This window comes from Poecilia reticulata, chromosome 5 (assembly GCF_904066995.2).
Source record: "Poecilia reticulata chromosome 5, P_reticulata-male-v2, whole genome shotgun sequence".
Taxonomy (NCBI): Eukaryota; Metazoa; Chordata; class Actinopteri; order Cyprinodontiformes; family Poeciliidae; genus Poecilia; species Poecilia reticulata.
In genome coordinates this window covers 22,021,654-22,046,374 of record NC_088834.1, presented here as the reverse complement: position 1 = coordinate 22,046,374, position 24,721 = coordinate 22,021,654, and the positions used below count along the sequence as shown (strand labels likewise).

General features: G+C 41.4%; 1 protein-coding gene across 2 annotated transcripts in view; it reads left to right on the top strand.

Moving 5' to 3' along the window:
• LOC103464925 (calmodulin-binding transcription activator 1) overlaps window positions 1-24,721 on the top strand; it is an 89,923-nt gene that overhangs the window by 56,493 nt on the left and 8,709 nt on the right. Inside the window, exons 6-21 of one of the 2 annotated variants that reach the window (XM_008409339.3) lie at window positions 851-922; window positions 4,115-4,268; window positions 9,652-11,501; window positions 13,021-13,147; window positions 13,553-13,687; window positions 18,504-18,652; window positions 19,591-19,775; window positions 19,848-19,926; window positions 20,015-20,288; window positions 21,882-22,399; window positions 22,524-22,669; window positions 22,834-23,080; window positions 23,206-23,274; window positions 23,913-24,058; window positions 24,147-24,218; window positions 24,364-24,394. In XM_008409339.3, coding sequence (XP_008407561.2) covers window positions 851-922; window positions 4,115-4,268; window positions 9,652-11,501; window positions 13,021-13,147; window positions 13,553-13,687; window positions 18,504-18,652; window positions 19,591-19,775; window positions 19,848-19,926; window positions 20,015-20,288; window positions 21,882-22,399; window positions 22,524-22,669; window positions 22,834-23,080; window positions 23,206-23,274; window positions 23,913-24,058; window positions 24,147-24,218; window positions 24,364-24,394 — 4,254 coding nt within the window. The remainder of the gene's footprint in view (window positions 1-850; window positions 923-4,114; window positions 4,269-9,651; window positions 11,502-13,020; window positions 13,148-13,552; window positions 13,688-18,503; window positions 18,653-19,590; window positions 19,776-19,847; window positions 19,927-20,014; window positions 20,289-21,881; window positions 22,400-22,523; window positions 22,670-22,833; window positions 23,081-23,205; window positions 23,275-23,912; window positions 24,059-24,146; window positions 24,219-24,363; window positions 24,395-24,721) is intronic. The other variant, XM_081607288.1, reaches the window with a different exon arrangement.

Sequence of the window (24,721 nt, the reverse complement as noted above, 5' to 3'; positions counted from 1 at the left end):
TGATGTCGTTACAACTCTCCTTGTATTAGAATCATCTCCACCACCTATTCAATAAGGCTTTTTTCTTCCACTTAATTTTCCATTAAGATGCTTGCATGCTTTAGCAATTACCAATTGTAGCCTCCCCAATGACTGTCTGCTAGACAACCGTCAAGTCAGCAGACTGTCCCATTACTGTGTAACATGGTTATATCATTACATGTCTGTATTAAAAATACTATTTATTTATTAGTGTAGTACTGCAGCTTTCTGAGGAGGTGAGTTTTTATTTGCTGGACCCCCAGCAGTCAAAATTACCTGGAGTGTATGTTTTAAATACACCAATCTGTGTGTCATTTTTAATGCAATTATGGGAATATATACATTTTTCTGTGATATTCTAATTGACCAAGTTGCGCCTATATTTGGTCATGTTTACAACTGTAGTGTTCTTATAAGTGTCCTTTGTTCGCTCAGTGTTTTCTTGCAGTCTCCTCATAGTCAGCTTTCCAAAAAATAGTAAACTAAAAACTTTTGAAGTTTTTATTAATTCCAAATGTCCTGTTTTGCAAAGGCTGTGAGTTTCTCTGTTCCTGCTGCTGTTATTGCCCACGTCAGATTGATGGTATTTTAGAAAAGACATTAGGGAAAAAAACACATACAGCATGTTTGCAATTTACTTTCAGCACCACAATCAATACAACCTAAGTGGGTATAACCTAAGTTCTCCTCTCCTGTTCTCTCCTTCCCTGTCCTCTCCTTCTCCACTCCCTTTTTGCAATTTTTCTTTGTCCGGCTTCCTTCCTTTTTCTTGTCTTGTTCACCATTGCGATCTCCTCTCCTCTGCTGTCCTCTCCTATCCTCTCTCCAGTGTCTGTATGGCTGCTACGTCCACTCCTCCATCATCCCCACCTTCCATCGTAGATGCTATTGGCTGCTGCAGGTAAGCTCTCCGCCCTTTTCCCACTACGCCCCTCTCGCATACAGCACCAGTCAGACGTCTACATATACTAATTTTGACCATGCATACTACTTTAATTTTGGGCTTTAATGATACCTTTGAACTGTTCTGTTTTCAGGGTGGAATGTTGATATAATACATATTTTCAGAGGATAACTAAACTCAAGAACTAATGATCAAAACACTATTGTTTGGACAAATTTCCCTCCCCAAGTTGTATCTTCACACACACTTTTTTTATTATTATTTTAGCCAACAAACTTCTGGCTTAATTTTAGCTGGATATTGTAATTGACCACTATTCTTGGTAGAACTGGTAGAGCTCATTTTAGTTTTTCTGATTTCCAGGCATGAATTTTGAATTTAAGTAGAGTCCATAAATTTTAAATATTGTTGAGCTCAGGGCTTTCCACAAACTGACTCATCTGATCCACACAGCTGTAGTGTGTGTTTGGTGTTACTTTCCTCTTGGTGCAACCAGAGCCGGTTTTTGATACAGTCAACATGGGCAGTTGCCCAGGGCGATATTAGAAGTTGCTCGCCCAGGGTATTATTCATGCACAAGCCACTTCTGAACTACCCTCAGTTCCCATTAGATCAAAAGAAAATGGTGACGTGTTCAAGAACAATGGTGGCGTAGTTCACAATTGTGAATTATGCTTAACAAGCACAAAATACACAGAAAATATACTATACTGCAGAATTTTCGCCCTGTGTGAATTAAAGAAAATTCACAATAAATTCCAGCTTTTGCACATTATACTACTTTGTAAAACATTGCACTAATTTGTTGTAATCAAACCACCCTGGAAAAAAGTTGGTGGAAAAAAAAAAGAATCATTGAAAGCCCAAAATCAACATGAGGTTACATGTAAACTTCTGACCGGCGCTGTATCTACACCGGCAAAATTCTGACTGCATTCATAAGACGTCGATGCACACAGCAAACATTATTTTTTAAAACTATTTTAGGTTTTATTTTACAAAGTAGAACACAAGCTTTCACTTGTTAGATCATCAAACAGGTGAAAACTGAGCTAAACCATAAAGCGGCGATAAAAGTCCTCCCCTTCCAAATTAATGAGGCAGACTAAGGCTGCTGAAAATAATACTCCAGGACTGGGCTGATAGTAAAAATTTATGTTGTTTGGCTTACTGGTGTCCTACCTACGAATATAGACCACTATGGAATACACTGCTCATATAGGTCTCGAGAAAATGTCACACTGGGTGCAGGGCGGTAAAAATAATTTTTACAGGAGCTGACTGTAACTTCCTGAGAACAGTGTGTTATCTAACCCCGACTCTCAGCGCTCGCATCAGGGACTCAGGCGCTGCTCTCTGTGCGGTCCTTTCTAAGAAAATGTCCTGGAGCTACAAACTACACACACACACAACATGCCTTCTGCTTCCAAAGCATACACACACACACACACACACACACACACACACACACACACACACACACACACACACACACACACACACACACACAGTCGTACGCTACTATCCAACAGGGGACATTCCATTGACTTCCATTCATTTCTACAGCCTAACCCTAACCCTTTTCCTAACCCTAACCATCACATACCTAACCCTTTTCCTAACCCTAACCAAAAGTCAATTCACACCTTAGTCCTAACTGCAACCCCTGACCCTAAAACAGGGTCATTTCCAAGAGGGGACCTACAAAATGTCCCCTCTTCAACGGTGAGTCCCCTGTTGGTCAGTGTAAAATGACACGCATGTCCCCTGTTGGATAGTTACACATGAACACACGCACACGCACACACACACGCACACACACACACACACACACACACACCCCCACACACACACACACACACACACACACACACACACACACACACACACACACACACACACACACACACCTTGACAGGTGTCTATTGTGTATAAAAGCATGTTGCTTTTCATAAAGATGTTGGACTCACACTGCTGCTCATGTGAGCGGCAACAGAGAGCAGCTGTTGTGTGCATATGCGCTCTCTTTCTCTCACACACAAACACACACACAGGTCTTTCACTGCTAATTCAAGAAACAGACACCTCATCATCTTCACATGACATATTGCATAATGACTCCCGGACACGTCTGGCTACATTTAAACTCCCCCAATTTTCATTTCTCACAGCTAATTTCAAATGAAAATATCGAATACCATTGCATATTTAAAATATGGACAAGCGTACACAGCTATGTAGTTGTGATCTTTTTTTTTTTTTACGCAATTTTTTCACATAAAATCTACATGGAAATATCAGCTATCTCAGCAAATTGAAATGTTACGCCCCGATCCGTTATATGTTCTTTTTCAGCATGCTCCACTAGTTGGAATCTCGCCATCTTGAAAATGGGAAGGGAAATTTGACTTGCTTTATCTGTAATGTGCCATTTTCTGCTCTTTGCACAGATATCAAAACACATCAGCGAACATGATTATAAATCAGTCCATGAACAGTGTTGTACCGCAGAGCGCTGAGCAGCAGCGGCCCAGTGTGCTACCCCTCTTTTGGAGAGAAAAGTGTTCCACCTCAGCAGGTCCACCCCCTAACCTGAGTCTGTCTACTGAATCTTTCATCGTGAAAAAAAAAGTCTTCGTCTCTCAGGCTCTCTCTCTCTCTCCCTCTCTCTTTCTCACACACACACATTAACACACGTGTGCGCACGAGCAAACTTGTTGAATCATTCATAGGATAGAAATTCCATAGGTCTGTCGGTGACCTGCAGTATAGTGAGAGCTGCTCTCCCTCTGTTTCTCTTGTTCAGTCTTTCCATATATATCCTGTATCGCGCTCACACACACACACAAACACACACACGTGTAGACACTGCAGCGTTAGAGAGAGAGAAAGAGTGATGAGTGGGCTCAAGCTGTTAAATCTTTTATGGGCAGGTGAGAGAATCTTATCTGACACGCTACGTCTGACCTCCTCCCTGTCCTCTACTTTCTCTTTCACTTTCCCTCCCAGTTTACCTCCTCCCCCTGCCCTTCTTTCCTGTTTGTGAATAGCTTGTTTTTCTTCTTCTTCTTCTTCTTTTTTCATTCCTGCCCTCTGTGCGCTTTTAAAAACCCATCACTGAATTAATGAATGGATGTCATTTTGCAATAAACACAGCACAGTGTGCATGTCGATGTTTGTGTGCTGCAGAACCCGGACATTGTGCTGGTGCACTACCTGAACGTGCCGGCAGTGGATGACAGTGGGAAGCCGTGCGGTCCGGTCCTCTGCTCCATCAACACGGACAGGAAAGAGTGGGCCAAGTGGAGCAAAGAGGAGCTCATTGGACAGCTCAAACCTATGTGTGAGTCTCCTTAACTTGAGCACAAACCCTCGAAAGAGTCACCAGAGGGCAGATTGTGCAGCTGTTTGTCTGTCCCAGACTGACATCACTAATTTAGCTTTTATTTAAAACACTGTCATGACGGCTAATGCCAGCACATACGCCGTTTTCATACAGGACTTTGGAAATTATTCACACCCCTTGAGGGCTTGCCATTTAATGTCACACGATGAATGCAGACTTTGATGGATTTTACTGGTATTTTTGTGTGACGCACCAACACAAATTAGTGCGTAACTGTGAAGTAGAGGAAAAAGGAGATATGGTTTTGAAATTTTTCACAAAATGAAAGTTTAAAAGCACTGATGTGTTTTAGTATTCAGCAGCTCTTGAGTCACTATTTTGCAGAACATCCTTCTACTGCAATAACAACTGCAAATCTTTTGGTGGATATCTCCGGAGACCAAAGGTTTTCCACATTCTTCTTTGCTAAATGGTTTAAACTTGTTCTGACAGCATGGAGGGTGTCTATGAACATCGGTTTTCAAGTCTTACCACCAGTTCCCAGTTAATTAACCATTTATAACCCCCAACCCCCTTCACAATTGAACTAGTGACGGCTTTCCAAATTAATGTTTAGAGACACTTACAGGTCTCGGGTGGGAGAGGATTTGTTCTATGTTTTTCTGTGTGGATTCATGATTCCTTTTTTTTTTTAGATTTTTGGAAAATGACAACCTTTTTTTGAAAAATACGTTCCCATGTGGATGCGGCATAAGTCCTCCAGCATATCGGACGCATTTTCAAAATATTATGGAAAAAGTGTGGGAACGGCCTTTCGCTGCTGCAACATGATTTGCCAGGAGACAAAGCAAATCAAGGATGAGCAAGTTTAGTGTGGAAGAGGTTTTACTGGATTCCTGACCTCAGCCCAAAGGAACACCTTTGGATGAATTAAAGCAGTCACTACGAGCCACTCCTTCTCAACCAACATCAGTGTCTGACCTCAGAAATGTGTTCCAGGAATTATTTTTTATTTTTTTTAAATGTTATGGAAAGTTTGGAGGAGTTGAGGCTGTTATAGTTGTAGCAAAGAGATGGCCAACATCACACAGTGAAATTTATATTTTAAAAATGGGCTGCCACTCTTTCACACTGGCTGACAAGTGTCTTTGTTTCAAAAAGTAGTTGCAAATTTAAATGAGTCAATCTAGTGGAGCAGTAAATAATATACTGCTCAAAAAATAAAGGGAACACTTAAGTGTTCACTTAAGTGTTTAGGTGTAGATTACATTGTATATTAGATTACATTATTTATTATTCCAAGTAGGAAATGTATTTATATTTTAAAAAATTACTTTAAACAATTATTAGAAGAAACAATAAGCACCAATTAGTGTGCTAATTGGTGCAGATTTAAATTAATTACATAAGAACAGCAGAAAACAATGTGAATAGCACTGAAAATGACTAAATTATTTACAGGATGTAGTGCAGGAGATTGTAAAATATGCATAATTTAGCCTTCTTTTACAAATGGTTTGTGATAATCATTTATGTATGTGTTTGTATATGTGAAACATCCATATAGTTGCCATGTATTCACTGGTAAACATTTGTCATCTGAATGATAAAACATTTAAAGTGGTGATTGAATACCTTGAAGTGAATGACTCATTGAAGCAGATGGCCTTTGCTTACAGCATGCAATAAATATTTCAACCATCTTAGCAAAAAAAAAAAGTTACTTTCTTGTGTCTATTATGAACTTAATTGTTCTAAACTCAAGTCTCATTTTAATATCGAGGTCAATGAAAAGTCACTTGCTTAGGAAAGTCATATGCGACACACAGTTATGCTACACACTATGCTGCTGCATGCAGGGTAGTTATGATTTTTGTTCCTTATATATTTGTAGTTGTTGTTGGTAATTAAAATTAACATGGTTAAAATGAGTAAAATCTAAGGATTTTATGATTTTGATAAAGTCTTACTAGATAAATGTATTGTTTGCATGCAAAAATATGTATGATTCATTCATTCGTACTTAGTTGTTTGATTTAGTCTCATCCTTTTCTGCACAAACTTAAAGTTATCAATTAAAAGCAATTTACTAATTGTCAGTTTTACAGGGAGGTTTGACGTCTTTTCAGTACCAAGATTTGTAAATGGTCTTTTTATTTGACGCTAGGCAGTCTTGTCTATAATTAAATCACCCAGCTGCGTATAAAAGTACAGATGGTGCCATTAGTTGATTTTTATTAATCAATTAGCCTACTGCCAGGAAATTATTGGCCACTATATAGCTGATCACTTGATTAATTTTTCATTTAAAAAACATTAAAAATCACACCTCTACCTTCACGTGTTGCTGCTTTGAGTTTCTTATACTTTGCCAGTTTAATTTAGTATTGCAAAGCTTGTAAAATTGAACTATTGGCAAAACCATATTGGGATTCAATATTCAAAGTCTCAAAAAATCTTTTTCCTGCAGTGATTTGTTTCAGTTAAGATTAATCCGTGGTTAATATCAGATAGACTTCCAAAACACTTGTAATTTAGCTAGGTTTTACCAGTCACAGTAAGTCTGGTTGCTGCAGCTATCAGAGTCATGCTGCCACCTAGAGGCAGACACAAACTGCAACCATGAAACGGAGAAATTTATAGCAACCGGCAAGCATGCCTAAAATATCCAGCATTTCATATTCATGAAACAGCGTGAAGGACTAGATCAGGGGTCCCCAAACTTTTCCCTGTGAGGGCCACATAACTTTTCCCTTCTCTGGTGGGGGCTGGAGTCAGTTTGTAACAGAAAAGGTGTGACGATTGCAGGAGTGCCTAAATGTAAAAATGTATTGTTTTCCAGAAACACTGGACCAGAGAGCCTTCTGCTTTCTTGTGTCCCTTGGCACATGATCCTGTGCCTGTGTCCTGTGGTTGTTGTTGATGAGGGGAAAATACTATTAATGAAATAAATAATAACCAAACAACCCTCTCTGGGTTCTTCACAGAAAAAATTCCAGGAAGGATTATAGTCCGTAACTATGAGCCGCACCGGACTATAAACCACAACCCCAAAGTTTTTTGTTGTAACCAGTAAACATACACATATAAGCCACAGATATCTCTGCCGCTCCAGGTTTTCCACAGTAATGCAGCAGCAGCAGAGGGGGGCGGACACCCAAAATTTGAGTCATAACAGGTCAATTGAATATCACATTTATTACGGTTGAAAAAGAAAAAGTTGCCAAGATTAGATTTAACTGAACTGATTACGGTAGGTTCCGAACGGTAACTAACAGTAAAAGTGCTGATCCTTCGTGTCTGCTACTAGCATGTGCTAAAGGAAAATGGGCGCCTTCTTTTTCTTTTTCTTCTGCTGCTGCTGTTTCTTCTTCTTTAGTTTCCAACAACAGCTTGCATCCATTATTATTGCACTACTGCCGTCTACTGGATCCTAATATCTATACCTCAAATTTTTATAATGACCCCAGTATTATTTAAAAAAAAAAAACGAAAAATCTTCTTTCCCCCTCAATGCTACTTAACTGACCACCAACATTCTCAAATTTCAATTCCCTATTAAAACCTAATTCCGTTTTAATGGGCGCGTTCTTCTTTTATTTCCAATTTTGACTTCCAATGATTCACTTCCTGCTAAAGAGCCCCCTGGTGGTTGAAGAAAAATCCACATATAAACGGCTTATAGTCCGGAAAATACGGTATATGAAAAAAAAATCTGATCGCTCTCTGATATTGTTCTGGGGGCCGGACCAAATGTGGAGGCGGGCCGAATTTGGCCCGCGGGCCGTAGTTTGGGGACCACTGGACTAGATAATTTCAGTACTCACACTGACACACCCATACCCACACGCCATAATGTAGGTTCAATCTATTTTGTTGACGTGGTCTGGAAAGGTAGTTTGAGACGAGCCCGAAGCTGTGTCTTGTTGATGCGAGTGCTACTTCATGTGCTAATTGTTCACAGAGCCTTTTGCTTTCTTGTGTCCCTTGGCACATGATCCTGTGCCTGTGTCCTGTGGTTGTCGATGATGAGGGGGAGGTGTTACCTCTGAAATTAAAACTGCAAAACACTGGGAATGTAAATGAGAACATGTGGTTTGCATATTAGATGTTTAATTTCCCTGACAAGAGCAACAAATACATAGAATGTATCTTAACACCTTGTTTGTGACAGTTATATCAGAGTACTTGTGTAATCGTTGCAGTAAGGGTTCTGAACAGTAGAGGGTGCTGTTACATACTCTCTAATTGCAATCTGGCAAAAAGATTCATATCCTTTGACTTTTTTTTATTACGTTTTTTGTCTTGTTTCAGACTGCTTTTTATTTTGTAGATCATAATTGTGAGGCTGAGGGAAAATTATATTGGTTGTTTTTTTTTTGTTTTTTTTTAACAAATACAAATCTGAAAGTGTGGATCCTCCTTTTACTAGTGGAACAGGTTCTACAAACGTGTTTTTTTTTTCAATCCTCTTTGCAAAAAGGCACAGCCTCATTCAGATTGGATAAAGAGCTTATACTTTGTCACGGATTCACATTCAGATCTAGAGTATGTTCTTGTTCTACTGGAAGGTGAACCACTGCCTCAGTAGCAGGGTTTTGAGCCCATATCAGGCTTTTTACAGCCAATCCCAAACAATCTTCCTTTCAACTCCGATCAACTACCCTGTGTTAAAGAGAAATATTGTCACTTAGCCTTTTTTGGCCAAAATCTTAGGACCATGTCAGGTCCTCATAGTTTGTGACAAACTGGAAACAACGTCTTTCTTCTTGCCACTCTTCCAAAAATACCCATATTGAGGATGGCAATCCCCAATATTGTTCTTTTGTTGTTGTTTTTTTAACAAATACAAATCTGAAAGTGTGGACTAGTTGTTCTGCTGATCGGTCGTTGCAGTTCCTTCAGGGTCTCTCTGCTTCTTTTCTGATCAATGCTTTCCTTAGCTGATATGCCAGTTAAGGTGTTTTGTACTCTAACTCTGCTACGGTTGCTGGTTTTCATGATGCCGTTTGTTCACGATGTTCTCTAACAAAACCTCTGTGGCCTTCAAGGAAAAGTTGTGTTTATGATTAAATTAAATGACTCAAAAATGGACTTTATTTTGTGACTCTTGGATCTACTCGGTTCCACTGGATTTTATTCAGGGGTTTTAGAATGATGGGTGATAGATTCGAGTGCATTCCAAAGTTTTTAGGTTTTTATTTGTAAAGGAATTATGCGCTTCTTAGCTGTAGTCTTTCACATCCTGATACTTCCACTAAAATGCAATAAAGTGTATGGTTTATGATGCAAAAGGTATAATAATTTTGCAAGGTACAGGGTGGAATAGAAAATGGCACACTTTCCTGAATCCTGTTCTCTTTTCTGTCTCTTCTGTCAGGTGCTGGAAGCAGCCTGCATCAGAAGTGTTCCAGTGTGAAGCAGCGTATCATCTCATCCAAACAGGAGTCCGGAGCAGGAGGAGGGACAGCAGTAGGAACCAGCGTAGCAGCAGGCCAGAGAGCTGAGGAAGCAGATGGCACGGAGGTCCAGAACAGTGATGTATCGGAGGGCCAGACTGAGCCCAATCCTGGCGGAGGACGGAGTCGGGCAGGTGGAGGCGAGAGGAGGAATGGCAGGATAACCAAACCTTCCCTTCTCCCACAGAGCAGCATGGAGGTGTCTTCTTCCACCTCGACCAACCAGGTGGAGGTACCCGACACCACCCAGAGCTCCCCTCTGTCTATTGCCAGCGACATGGCTGACAGCCCAGCTCTTGCCATCGGCACTGGCTTGTCACAAAGCACTGCTGTGTTCATGTCTGAGGTCACCACTCTAACTGGCGATTCGGTATACTCGGCCGGCCACACCCACCTGTTGGCTTCGACCCACGAGAGTACCACCACGGGCATCCTGTTGGCTGTCGCCCCTGACAACCAGAGGTTTGCATCGTTCAGTGGAGGGGTGGGGTTAGGGGAAGGAGGAGAGTTGGTTCTATCCAGTTCTTTGGACTCTGGAGTTGGAGTCAGCCTTCCTGAGACCACCATGACCTTTGACCCCGACTGCTTCCTCAACAATCCCAAGCAGGGCCAGACGTACGGGGGAGGCGGAGGGAAGACGGAGGGATGCAACGGTGACGATGGGGGACTCCACTGCTCCACTAACGGCTTCGTTTACAACCCGGCCCTCGTCAACAACATCAAGACAGAGGCCACGCCACTGGAGCAGCCGCTGTCAACCCAGAGCAGCTACGTGGGAGAAGGAACCGGCCTTAGCCCCAGCACCACCCTGGAGCAGATGGACTTCAGTGCTGTCATGTCATCGGCCTGCGTCTCAAGTCTGAATCAGCCATCACACCACCCCTCCCCGGGCCTCTTCCTTCAGGCCTCCCCCCAGACAACCCAGCCCTCTCAACTGCAGGTCAACGGCACCAAGGCAACCCAGGAATCCAGCGAAACGCGGGCCTACATCGGCCTCCCCCCGATGGTCACTGACTCTCCTGTCACCAACGGAGAACCACATGCACACCTCCACCAAGTGAGCACAGACCAACAGGCACTGTGTGCGAGGAATGGGCAAGCAGCAGCAGTCGGGTCGTTTCCCCTGACAACGCAAGACGTCGAGCAACCAGACAGCAGGAGCCACCAGGAGGTCGCAGCCTTAGAGAAACCGACAGAAAACGGAGAAGATTTGCTCCTCAAGCCTGGGGATCCCCACGAGACCTATGCGAGTGTTGACGCCAAGCATTTTCTCCAGCCCACAGATGACACTGGAGGGGGGGACGAAGGCGGAGGGGGCAAAGGAGGAACGGAAAACGAAATTATATGTAACGGCGTGAGCATTTCAGGTGCCAGTAGCTCAATGGTGGCCAGTCCTCAGTCGATAGGTGTAGGTGCTAACATCGAAGGTGCTCTTTACAGCTCTCCGCTTCCTCAGCAAGGTGCAGGGGTACCGGCAGTGACAGCCGGGGCCGGGGCGGCTATCAGTCTGGAAGGATTCGAAGCGTCATTTGGAAGCCAGTTCTCCGATCTTATCAACGACTTCATCTCCGTTGAGGGGTCCGGGGGAGGGGTGGCGGCAGCCGTCTCTGGGGTCCTGATGCCCCAGGATGGCGCGGCAGGAGAGGAACACAGCACCGCGGCCGGTCACCTGCAGGCATCCGAGGTGGAGCAGGGGGCACTGGGACTGCTCCAGGAAACTGGCAGGCTATTCGGCGTGACGGACTACTCCCCAGAGTGGTCTTATCCAGAGGTTAGTAAACCCAACATGTAATCTTTATTTACTCATCACTGCTCCCCACAGGAAAATTAGTCCATGCTCCACATGATTGATGGTAGCTTGTACTAACGTTAACTGTTGCAATCATGCTTAGCCCAGTTTGCACTGACAGCTTGGCTACAGTATGTGGTCATTAAGGAGGCCGAGTATTTCAGACTCAGCTGATTGGCTTTTAATGAAATTTCAATTTTTCCCCAGATTCCCCTGGGTGGCCTCATTAATTTGAGCGTGTACCACTTCTAATAACTCAGACAGCGGTTCTGTCATTGAATTATGATGAAAGTTGAGGAAACTCTTCATCTTTGAACCACCATGTTTTAAAAACAGTCTCATAGCAGAAATAATTATGAGCAATTATTAAATAAAACCCACATTTAACTGCAGATTTAGTCTGGGATTTAACAAAAAAAAAAGGAATTCAGAACATCCAAAATGCACAGTACTTTACAGACATACTCAGACCCTTTGAACTTCCCATTTTGTTCCAATCATGAGCTTAGATGTATATTATTAGGAATTTATGTGATAGACCAGCATAACTTAGGGCGCAATTTTGCTGTGGAAAGAAAATGATTCATGGTTTTTAACATTTTCTTTACAAAAGGTTTGTGTTACGCACCCTGTTGTCTGCTACTTATAAATTACTATTGTTTAAACTGTAGCCTGAGGGCCATTTGTGGCCCTTGGAACAATTTTATATGATTTTTTTTTTTTTCATAAATGGGAAATGTTAGGTACAACACAATATTTTCTCTTTTAAAAACTATGTTGTTTTTTTTTTTTGGTTTTTGTTGTTTTGCTTTCATGTTAACATAATAGCAAGTAAACCACAAGCACTGAACATTTTACTTTAAAAACATACTTGGGTACAACCATTCTTTAATGTTAGTTAAATAGGTTTTCAAACATTTTGTAGATCAACAAAACATAAAACATTCAACCCAAATAGTCAGATAACTGTACAACTTCCTTTTAATAAATCAAGCATGCAAGACAATTTTCCAAAACCAGAATAATCTGCATGATTATGTATTTTATCGACATGCAGATAAATAGAAAATAATTCACTATAATATGATTTACCATTTTAACACGAAAAAAAAGACCCTTGAGTACTTTCAGCATAATTATTTATACACACCACTGCAAACCTACCAAGACAGGGTGTCCACCTCCATCGCTCTAACCCTTACAGGTTTTGTTTGAAGTTAGTTATGATCCAACTCTTAAATGTAAATGACTGGTCATTAAATAATTCCATTTCTGGCTTACCTTAGACTATAAATAAACGTAGAGTGCATCAAAGAACTTACTATTTGCTGATGTATTTGCAGACTGAAAACAAGTTTTCTGTTTTGATGCTGTTGTTATGGTATCCATATCCTTTTCTCATTATTAGATGTTTTTGTGGCTCCTAGATTCATTGTAAAGATTTTGAGCTCCTGTCAGAAAATTGTTGTTTTGTTTTGTTTGTTTTTTTTTTGCTCCACAGGGAGGAGTAAAGGTATTGATCACTGGTCCATGGTTGGAGTCCAGCAGTGAATACAGCTGCCTCTTCGACCACATCAGTGTCCCAGCTGCCCTCATCCAGCCCGGGGTCCTGCGCTGCTACTGCCCAGGTAACACAACAACTTTTCTCCAGAAGAAATTAACGTCAGAAGAAAATGTATCAAACACCAAATATTATTTACAGAATGCTTTTCAGAGCAAAAAGACATAACCAAATTAAAAAAATAAAAAAATAGGCTAAAAGTGATGAGGTAGATGAATAAGATGATAAGGAAGATACAGAAAGCAGTTGGCTCTGTGTTTGCTGGATAAATAAAGGTCAGTTTAGAGTATTCTTTCAGCAAGACATAGGAAAATATAGTAAATAATGCCCTCTATTTTGCTGTGTGGTTTGCATAATCCACATTAGGGCAACATTAGGTTTGAATTAATCATTTTGTGTTTAGCTACATTGTGTGGAGTTTATTCAGTGTTAACCAAAAATAACTCTCTTGATATCTGTCTTTTTTTCCCAGCTCATGACACAGGACTGGTGATGCTGCAGGTGGCCATGGGTGGCGAGGTCATCTCTTCTTCTGTGGTGTTTGAATATAAGGCGCGCGACCTACCAGCACTGCCATCTTCTCAGCACGACTGGCTGTCCCTGGATGGTGAGAGAAAGAATTTGCTTATTGAAGAGATAAATGTGTCTGTTCACATTCAAGAGGAAAGAGCCTCAGTCACGCACACCTCGACTTTTGCCTGAATGTGTCAGACACATTTTTGAATTGAGGAAAGTTACATGTGATTGTACAAATTATTTCTCAACAAAGTGATTAAATGGATAAAAGAAAAACATTTGAAAGTATAGCTTGAGCATAAGTTAAGTGCTGCACTATAAACTGAAAGATAATAACAGCAGTTCAGTCTTTTAATAGCTTGAGGCAGAAAGCTGTGTAGCAGTCGGGTGTTTCTGCTTTTGATGTTGCAGTTTGCCCGATGGCAGTGGTTCAGGGAAAGGGTATGAGAAGTCTCTCAGAGCCTTGTTCCTGCAGCAGCTCTGAAGCAGATCTTGGACAGAGGCTAGGGGCCCTTTCAACTCGCCTTACTCTCCACTGCAGGGCCGTCTTATCTACCATATTGCAGCTGGAGCACCATGCTGAGACGCCGTACGTCAGCCCCTCTCCCAACCACAGCTTTGTGGATGCTCTGGGAATGCTTGCAGGGACTGATGTTTGTTTCCGTTTCTTCAGAAAAATAAAAATCTAGTTTCTGCTGGCCCTGTTTCACAATCCCTTTGTCCTTTACATAGATAAGGTCATGAAAAATCTAGACTCTGAGGAGATAAATGCTATCCCCTCTCTGCAGTGTGGTTGCTGGTTCTGTGTGTGCCCCAGTTGTGACCTCTGGAAGTCATTTGCATAGATTCAGAAAAGGTTTTAACTGTGCTGAATGAAAAGCAGAAGTACTTTTGGTCCTAATTTGACACATGCTCTAATTTCTTTTAAAAAGAATCATACTGAACATGTAATTACATATAAATCAAATAAAGTTGCCCCGTTTGAACAATTATTAAATGTAGACGTTGATGATTTTTTTAGAGTTTCTGAGGCATGGTCAGTGCTGACCTATGAGAGGTTCTGTGTTTTAGTCACATTATGCTGCAGTCTTTTTCTCTGCCTGAAAAACCTTAGACTATAAGCTTAGACTTGTTTCCTATTGTGGATGAAGTTAGCATTGTGAAACTGGACGGAGGGCTGTCTGAGAGTGGACGTATGGAAGAAGATGTGGGTACATGTATTACTGTTTCTTTTCACGTCACTCGGTAAAGAAAATTAAAACAAAACATGTTTTTAACTGCTTTGGCTGTGTTTTATTATATTTCCTATATATTGCATGCAATACTTAAATATGATATTTCCAGAGAACATAAGAAGCAGCAGTGACACAGATGAGTGAAACCCAGGAAGTAGATATGCTTTAGAAACGTTATGACCAGGGCCGGCACTAGCTACTTCGGTGCCCTAAGCGCCCAAATGCTTTGTGTTGCAGACTGACCCACTCCTGAAATGAACAAGAATTCAGCATTTGTCAGTGTGTTTCTTTTTATTTATTTAACTATGAGAAATGTAATACATTTTCTGTTTTTGTGCTGTTTTCACATGTGCTTGTTTGATGCAAACCCCTAAAAACAATTAAAAGATCTGATTTCACAGGCGTACATTGACCCATACAATCAAGACAAGTATTGTTTTTCTGGATCATTAGAAGAAGCTTATTTTATTTATTTTATTTTATTTTATCTTATTTTATTTATTTATTTATTTATTTTTGCTTCACTAGATGTTTCACACCTTCTTAACTTAATGTTTTGCTACATTACAACTAAAAACTTCTGTTTTATTAGAATTTTGTGTGCTAGAGCAACACACTGCAGAATACAAGTCGGAATTTTCATGTGGAAGGTAATAGATGGTTTCAGACATGGTCTTTAATATACATTTTTTAATAAATAAAAGACTGTGCACTTTGTATTCCACCCAGTCTCAAGTATTTTCCAGCTACTAAGAGACTTTTTCATGTTCTGTTTCTTCTTGTTGACCAAAAAGTTGAATTTTGACCTAATCTGACCAGAGCAACTTTTTCCACATATTTGCCTTAATAGGTTTTGACAAACTCCAAACAGGATATCATACAGCTTTTCTTTTTTTTCAAAGCCACCTGCACCGTTGACCTTTGGAGCTCCTCCAGAAATATGCCTCTTGGCTGCTTCTTTGAGTTGTGCTGCCCTTGCCCAACCTGTCAGTTTAGGTGGAAAACCTTGTCTTGGTATGTTCACACATGTGCCATAATCTTTTCATTTTTGGATGATGGATTATCTGTTCTCTTAGTGAGGCTTGGGAAAATGAAAACTTATTCCCACTAAGGCTTTCCACAACTCTATGCCTGACCTTTATCAGGCTTGAAAGTATAGTGAGGCTGTTTGGGCCCCAAGTGTTTTTGGAAAAAATCTCTGAACAGCTGGTTTTATACAGAGATTAAATTACACACTGGTGGACTCTGAGTAATTAAGTAACCTCTAAATGCAATTGGTGGTGGGTTTTATTTAATTCATTTGCTGCTTTGCTCCTTCTTTTCAGTGTTGTTATAAATGACTTGTGCTAAAACTATTTTGAGAAGCATTATGTCATTGTATGTCTGAACTGGTCTTGAAGCTACTCCTATTGTTGCATTCTCTCTGCATGCAAATTGATCATAAATTGGCAAATTGATTTGAATTGGTTGGTTGATTGATTGATCCAATCGATAGATCGAAGATGGGACAATACAGTGGTTTGGTGCATATGTTTACGGTGTGAGCATACAAAAGAGTCACTCTTTTTACATTCACCTCTGGTTGCGTAACCTGTTGTGAGTTTTATGGCATTCAACGCGGATTTAAACGGAGCTAAAGGACAATGACACGTTCTTTCACTAATCTTTTGCTGGTACTTATTGCAGATGTCTTCACGGCTCCAGGGTCAGCCTCTGTGTGTAAATATATCTCCCAATGCAGTTGCAGCCTGGAAACACATGGGTCCCATCGGCGATCCCTGTCCTGACTCCGCTTTCGCCCCCGTCTCTGCGTTGCGCAATGCGGCAATGCGGCTTTTTAGTCACAGCATGCTGACTGTTGGCTGTAATAAAGGACAAGGACATGACGGCACACACGGCGCTCCGTTTGACAGTAACAACTGCGGACAGAGCTTGTAAATGGGAGCCGATAAATGTACATCTGCACATATTCTCGGTTTTGGCTTCACATATGAGGGCAAATACTCACTCCAGGAGAGAGGGGGCGGGGGGGATAAAACCGCGATCTGCTATTAAACACGCGTGTGAACACGGCGCAGCCACCACGCTAATGCCCAGGTCTGTGCAGTCTGTTGTGTCGATGACGAGCAAGCCTCCCGCAGCTCGATCAGTGGCGGGCGGATTTGAAGCGCTGCTCCCCCTCACACACACAACGTGGAGAGACGGTTCTCTATCTCTCCCTCCCTCCTTCCTTCCGTCCCTCCCTGCATTCCGCTTTTCTTTTTTTTATTTGTGTGTTTTTTTTTTTGTTTGTTTTTTTTTTTGTTTTTTTACGACTGGAGAAGCGAGGCTGTGTGAGTCGTTCACCTCAGACTGATGGAGGTTTAGCAGAAGCGGGAACAGAAACCCAAAACAGCCGCAGACACAAAGACTCTGGTGGTATCTTCTCATCGCGCTGTTCTACTGACGTTCAGGTGTGTATTGTTTACAGCTGCTGCGTTAGGATCGCACTTTTCTGCCATGTTGCAGTTGATAGACATGAAGGCGGCTGGGTTGGTTAATTCGTTTTTTTTATTTTTGTTTCGTTTTCCTTTTTTTTTTTTCCTTTTTTGCAATTTAACTCATGACTGTGGCTATATTTGCAGTAAGACAGAAAATTGTGTGACTGAAGTCAACCATGTTGCTCGTCTATTCTTGTTGGCTGACCTGTGCGATTTCAGCACCAAGAGGAGGGGACAGCTCCACTGATCCCTCCAACCACAATAGAAGGAGACTCTTGCTCCTGTAAAGGCCCATGACAACAACACAGAACTCAGGAGGCTTTCTTACCTGTACGACTGCATGCATTTCATATTTTTGGATTTTATTTTTATTTTTATTTATTTATTTGCTAAAATAACAATGGACAGTGACGTGTTCAAAAGTCAAGATAATGTTTCATAAGACTAACTTCTCCACAACTTTATCCTTGACCTATCTTCTATGGACTCTATGATGTTGTTTGTTCACTAATGTTCTCTAAAAACCCTGAGGTCTACGCAAGGTTGTTGTATTTAGCCTTTTTGTGATGCTAAAGAGCCATTATCGAAGTGCTAGTAAATTTATTTTTGACAGCAATGGAGCTGTGGAGCTTCTGGTGATAAAATAAAAAACAAAAAAAACCGGTAGTTAAACCTCATATTCTACTTAAAACCCAAATCAAAACTATTCAAATATCTGCATAAAAAAGAATAGTTTCAATGTTTTTTTTCCCCCTCTGGATGCAGAGAGCTGCTGGATGGTTGAATTATACTCTGTTATTGTGAAACAGTCAGTGTGAATCTGTTTTTGTTTGATGTGTTCATGAGAGAACAACAGAGCAGTATTGTGTATGACAGCTACAATACAGGGATGTTGTTGTTTTTTTACTCTCTATTAGGAATAAACTGCTCTCCCCAAGATGCCAGAGAGATGAAAGCTCTTTAGTTGAACGTGTTGCTCCACCCTCCCTGTTGATCCTGTGCTTTGAGGAGCATAAATAAAATAAGCATGAAATAGTAGTAACCAAAACAGAAAACTAAGAGAGAGAGCAGAAGATGGGATCACACAGTTTTTTTTTTTTTTGTTTTTTTTTAAGAAGGACTGGGTAATGCACTCTGCCCACTTACCTAAATAAGACAAACAGATTTAAACCTCTGACCTGCATTTCCACAGACACCCAATTCAGGATGTCCATTCTGGAGCGTTTGGAGCAAATGGAGCAAAGGATGGCTGAAATAACCAATCAGAACCCTGGCTCAGAAGCCATGGCAACCAAGGGTGGAGGAGTGGAGGGGGGAGGAGCCAATGATCAGCGGTCTCAAGTAAGACATAGAGTCCGTTGTGTGGAAATGTTTCCTGTACAACTTAATAAAAGTGTCTAACATAAAAGAAGAAAAAGGAAAATAAAAACATCAAAGTGAAGAAAATCAGTCAAGGTTAATTTGTAAAACTGTGTTTCATAAAGATGAAGTTTCGTCCTGCAACATGTTATTCTCTTTAAACTTACAAGCACAGACAGAATTTAATATCCTAAACCTTAATGAATCATATGAAATAAACTTTTGATCAAATGACACTTCTATGAGTTATCTTTGTCACATTTTTCAGTTCATTTATTGATCTAAAAATAATGTGCATTCATTTAGATTTATTTATTTTCCCTGCAAATGTGCTGCAAAAAGGAGGAGAGGAGTCAGGAGATACAGTAGTCAACCGGACAGAGTTAACTCAACCAATCTTTCTTCAGTTGACTCTGATCAGTAGAGAAGATTAGATCCACCAGGAAAAAAAAATCTGAGATTAAACTCAAACTTCCTTTTTATTTCTTCCTATGGTCCTAATCCTCTCCCATAGATTAGTGATCAACTAGTCCAATAATGAAAAATTTGATTTTTGTTCCTCTATTCATTGAATGCAACAAAAAGTGAGGTGTGAGGTTCTCTACATGTTTTGTCCTTAAACTAACCCATAAAAACATTTTTTTTTTACTATTTTGACATCACAAAAATGATACAAAAGAAAAGGATATATGAGTTGATGCATAAAGCAAAATATGATATTTTAATCTCAGAATTCCAGACTGCTACTTCTCTAACCCAGGATATTGTTGTTATTTCATGACTTCAAAAAAATAAAATAAAATAAAAAAAGCAGGACAGAAACCAAATAAAGCCAGAGAGTGGTATTGGCAGCTGGACATTTGGATACAATTTTTCCCAACATTTTATCTCATTTGCCTTTTTTCCTTCTCAACCCTCAGAGCTCCCCTGATCAGAGCACATTTGAGGGTCGTGTGGTGGTGGTGTGCGAGAAGATGATGTCCCAGCCCTGTTGGACTTCTTCAAACCAGCTCGTCCACAGCACGAACTCCAGAGGAATGACGCTACTGCATCTGGCCGCAGCTCAGGGTTACGCAGGGCTCATCCAAACACTCATCCGCTGGCGGTGAGTAACGCTCGGACGTGACCCTCCGCTGTGAAGATGAAGTGATTTCTCATTTGCTGCTTCACTCCACAGCACAAAGCATGCCGACAGCATTGACCTGGAACTGGAAGTGGATCCTCTTAACGTCGACCACTTCTCCTGCACGCCACTTGTGAGTGATCGATACTGTTACATTCTTCTTTTTTTTTCACTTTTTTTTCCCTGTGTGTATGAGGTTTATGTTATTCTATCTTCTGCAGATGTGGGCGTGTGCTTTGGGCCACACTGAGGCGGCACTGGTTCTGTACCAGTGGGATCCAAGAGCTCTTGTCATTCCTGACTCTCTGGGTCGCCTGCCGCTGAATATCGCCCGGTCCCGTGGTCACACTCGATTGGCCGAGCTCTTGGAGCAGCTGCAGCAGAGTCCTCAAACGAAGGGCCAGCCTGCGGACAGTTGGACGGAGAAGTGGAAAGGAGGATCGCAGAACAGAGGAATCAACAGCAGCTCCAGCTCCAACACCAACCCAACCCCAGGTTCCAAAAGCATCTTGTATTTGTTTGTTTTTTTCAGAAGCATAATATGTTTTGTTCAGGACTGATGTTTAAATTGATGAAGGAAACTAACTAGAGACATTTTTATAAGGATTTTGACTGGTATTAAGGGAGTAGTCTGCTCAAAAGTGGTCAGTAATTGTGCAAAAGCCATAAAAATCCATCCAACAGCCTGTTTCAAGCTCACTACGTGTCATTTTCTATCTTATGTTCTACGCTGCACTGGCTGACTGATTTTCTTAACTTAGAAAAGATTTGTCTGAGCTTTTATACCAGCTTTAGATATACTTAATGTTTACTGGTGAGACTAAATGGCACTAAGCTTAAAAGAAGGATAACAAACATTAATTATGTTCTTTTTGCAATGTTAACACCACCCATCACTTAATTTGTAGAAGTCTAAAAACAAACTTTTTTCTAAATTCTCAAGGATAAAGTCAGTGTCTTATAAAAGTATAGTCCTTGAACATCTTTACTTTTTATCTTGTGAGAACTTCATCAAATTGTGATGGTATTTCATACAATGTTTTTCAAAGTTTTTGATAATAGAGATTTGAAATGTGAGCCGTGAATATGTGTTCACCATTATAACTCGCTGCATGTAAAGAGTTGTTATCCTTCTGGAAGGTGAACCCCCCTATACGATTTTACAGTATTTTGCTCCATCCATCTATAACCACCTTCCCTCCAGAGGAAAAACATGCCACAGTGTGACATTGATGCCGTATTTTACTGTTGCAGTCCTGTGTTCGCAGTAATCTGAGGCGGTTTTCCGGTAAACAGCATTTCAGATGAAAGCGCAGCGTCCAGTGTTTGCCTCATGTGACACAAAGGCCCTCTTCCCCATGTTTGCTGTGTTCCCGAAATAGCTCGCAGCAAAATGCAAACAGGACAACCTTTTCATGATGCTGTTTGTTCACTAATGTTCTTTAACAAACCCCAAAGGCCGTCACAGAACAGCTGGATTTATCCTGAGATTGAATCACACACACGCGGCTGTGGACTTTGTGCTAATTAAGTGTCTTCTGGAGGCAGTTGGCAGAACTGGATTTTATTTTGGGGTAGCAGATTAGAGGACTTTATTTGTAAAAAAAAAAAAAAAAGGAAAAATTATGGATAATTTTCCTAAATTTCTATACTTATTCACTTTGTTGCATGAATCTATCTTATTAACTTCCAGTAAAATACATTGAAAAATGTGACTACAACAGGCAAAAACCACTTTGAGATGTTAAAGATGTTAAATATAAATATCTAAGAGAGTGTAAATAGTTTTGAGAGACACTGCAATTTTGTGTTAAAAGACAGGCTTCACAAATTATGCCAAATTATAGTGACATTGTTATCTGACACGAGAAGTTTCTCCTTGAACATTCATTTTGGTTTGCTAAGAAATGAGAGCTCCTCACGTCATGAGTTTATGTCGATTTCTTTTTATTCTTGAATACCTTTTGGCTTAGTTGAACTCTGGTCATTTTTGTGACTGAGCAGGATGTGGTTTTTGGTAGGAATTTGTGGTACGTTGTAAGGTTTGTTGTCATTTTTTACTTTTTCTTTTTTTTTTCACCTGTGCAGAGGTGAGAAGAAACAGAACAGAGAGCCAACCATTAAACCAGAGCTGGAGCCAAACTGGTCAAACGCCCCAACCAGGAGCCAACGTGGAACAAGGAGGTCCGCCCCCAGCCAAGCGTCTCAAATCTAACCCCACGAGCCAACAACAGCTCGCCAACTCGGCCCCCGGCGCCAACACCATCAGCTCCCTCCTCGACTCTTCCCCGAGGCCTAATCCTCTCCAATCCGTCTTACCCAAGTCCCAAAAAACTGAGCTCAGCTACCAGAGAGCACCTCTTGCCAGCTCCACCCCGGACCGGCCTCGGTTCCCCGGTGCCCCGTTCTCTCACCTGCAGGCCAGGATAAGGAGGTCTGAGGGGGGCAACGTGTGGAGCCTGAGACGGTCTCTTGGGCAAAACAGTCTGGTCCGGAGAATTCAAGGAAAAGAACGGTTGGCCATCCATCTGCGGCAGAGAGTGCTGTCCGACAGGGGAGAGGAGACTGAGCTGCTGACCTACCAGGATCACTCAGATGACTTGCAGGTATAGTGAGCGGTTTTATTTTGCTCTACTCAGAGAATGTTTTGGTGTAAGGAATACATTTTAAAAAATTACATAAAGAAAAGACAGGAAAAGTTAACTTTAAAACTTCTTTCACATGTTATAGGTGGATATCACGATGCTTGCTGATCACATTATGGATGTTTCTGCTGGAAGGCTTAAGCAGACCACAGTCACTGAAACAGATTCTGCAAAGGTTGGCATCAGCAGTGACGTAAAGTCATTGTCTGGTTACCTTGATGAGGTGGAAAGGTGAGTCAAAGTCTCTTGATAGTTCCACGGTTATATAAATAATTCTGCAAATGTTTTCTTGTGAAGTAAAATGCAAGAAGAAGTTGCTATATTAATTTATAATTTTTTTAAAGCACTGAACGTGTGTCACTGTCACAGTGTTTTTGTTTTTGTTTTCCGTGCAGGTTTCTAAAATCTAAGCCCCAGGCTACAAGCCCCAAACCAAATTCACTCTCAGGGCTGGAGGAGCAGCCGACTCCTCATGCAAACCAAGCGCCCTCGTCTCCCTTTGACTGGAGCTCCTTCCTCTGTGCAGCTATGAAGGAGGAGAAGTTGAAAACAAGCTCCTCCTGTCTAGCCATGACTGAGTCAGAGCAGCAAGAGCTGTACGAAACCATCAGGCGTGCTCTGCACTCCCTCAGAAAACACAAGGCAAGTTATGACCTCCGCTCCTGCTCCTGCAGACGGTGCGGCTGACGCGTATCTCGCTCTGTGACGCTTCCTTGCACTGTTGTCAATCGGCGGTCCGATGTGATCAGTAATTTTGTTGTTCTCAGGGTCCCATTCAGGAACAACACAAAGAGATTGCAGCAGTGATTCAACGCTGCTACAAGAGATACAAGCAGGTAAGATTGTTGATTTTAATAGAGACTTGTTTTTTGTTTGGGTTTTTTTGTTGGAAAGTAGGTTGTGTTACACTAAATGTGTAAATATAGCTTGTAGGTCTCTGCGTGTGTTAAAGAAAATACTCTGAATGTCTTGACTGGAAATGAATGTTCCCTCATGGCCATTCTGGGCACCAAATACAGATGTAAAAACTCTCAGAAAGGACTGAGAAACAATCGTTTGCTTCTGCTTCAACTCAGTGTCTGATTCACAAAGCAAATAGCTCTAGTTACATGATATTTTAACATCAGGACATTAAGGACACAGACCCCTGAGGACTGACTGTGGAAACTGATTCAGGGGTATCAGATTTAAGGGAGCTAAAATAAATTCGAGCCACACTTATCAGATATCTATAAGTTAAACATAAAAAAAAATGTGTAAGATCACTTTCTTTCATTTCGCAAGATTGCACAAAATCCAAAGACAACACGTTAAATTTGTGGTTGTAGCATAAAAAATGTGGAAAGGTCCAAAGGGTAAAGTTACTTGAGGAAGGCCATGTAGAAAAGTAAGAAGCAAAACATACAAAAAAAATAAAAAATTCAGAAAACACTTTTTTGCTAACATCACGCTTCATGTCTGTCTTCCCTTACAGTATGCACTTTATAAGAGGATGACTTTGGCAGCCATCCTGATCCAGAGTCGTTTCCGGAGTTTCCACGAACAGAGGAAGTTCCAGCAGAGTCGTAGGGCAGCAGTCCTCATCCAGCAATACTACCGCTCCTACAAGCACTCCCTCAGGTGCTCCATGTGCACACGCGGGTGTGACGTCGCTGGGGTTGCACAAGAAATGTCACTAAAACATCTGCCGCTTGTCTTTTGTTTGCAGCAGCATCCTAACTAAAAAACAGAACCAGGCTGCTCGCAAGATCCTGAGGTTCCTGCTCCGCTGCCGCCACAGGTGAGCCGCGAGCCTCCGGCCACATTCTCAAACTCATCTCACGCAAGGGCACCATGTCATGCACTCATACCACCCACCCACTAATGCACATACACAAATTAACAGCGGTGCTAATAGTTGCTGTTGTTTTGCTGCTCCTGTGAAGCCCCTTGATGGACCACAGGCCTCTGAAACAGGTGAGTCCCCTCTTGCTCCCTCTCTTTCGAAGGCTGATGCCTGTTTGCATGACAGCAGAAGGAGAGGGAGAGGCAGAGGAGTTCCTGGATCATTATCCTTCCCTCCTGCTCTCTTCTTTCCTCCCTATCTCTCTCTGACTGCCTCGAAGGACTGCCGAATGATGACAATAAATGTGCATGACTGACAGATAGAGATGCAAATCTTGCATACGGTCTTCTTGGGGGCATGTTCCGATTATCACAAGGGGACATCGAGGGTTGCTTGGCATGCAAATTTTTTGTGTGCCTTGATGGATGGAGCTGGTACAGAGGATCTGAGTGTACGTC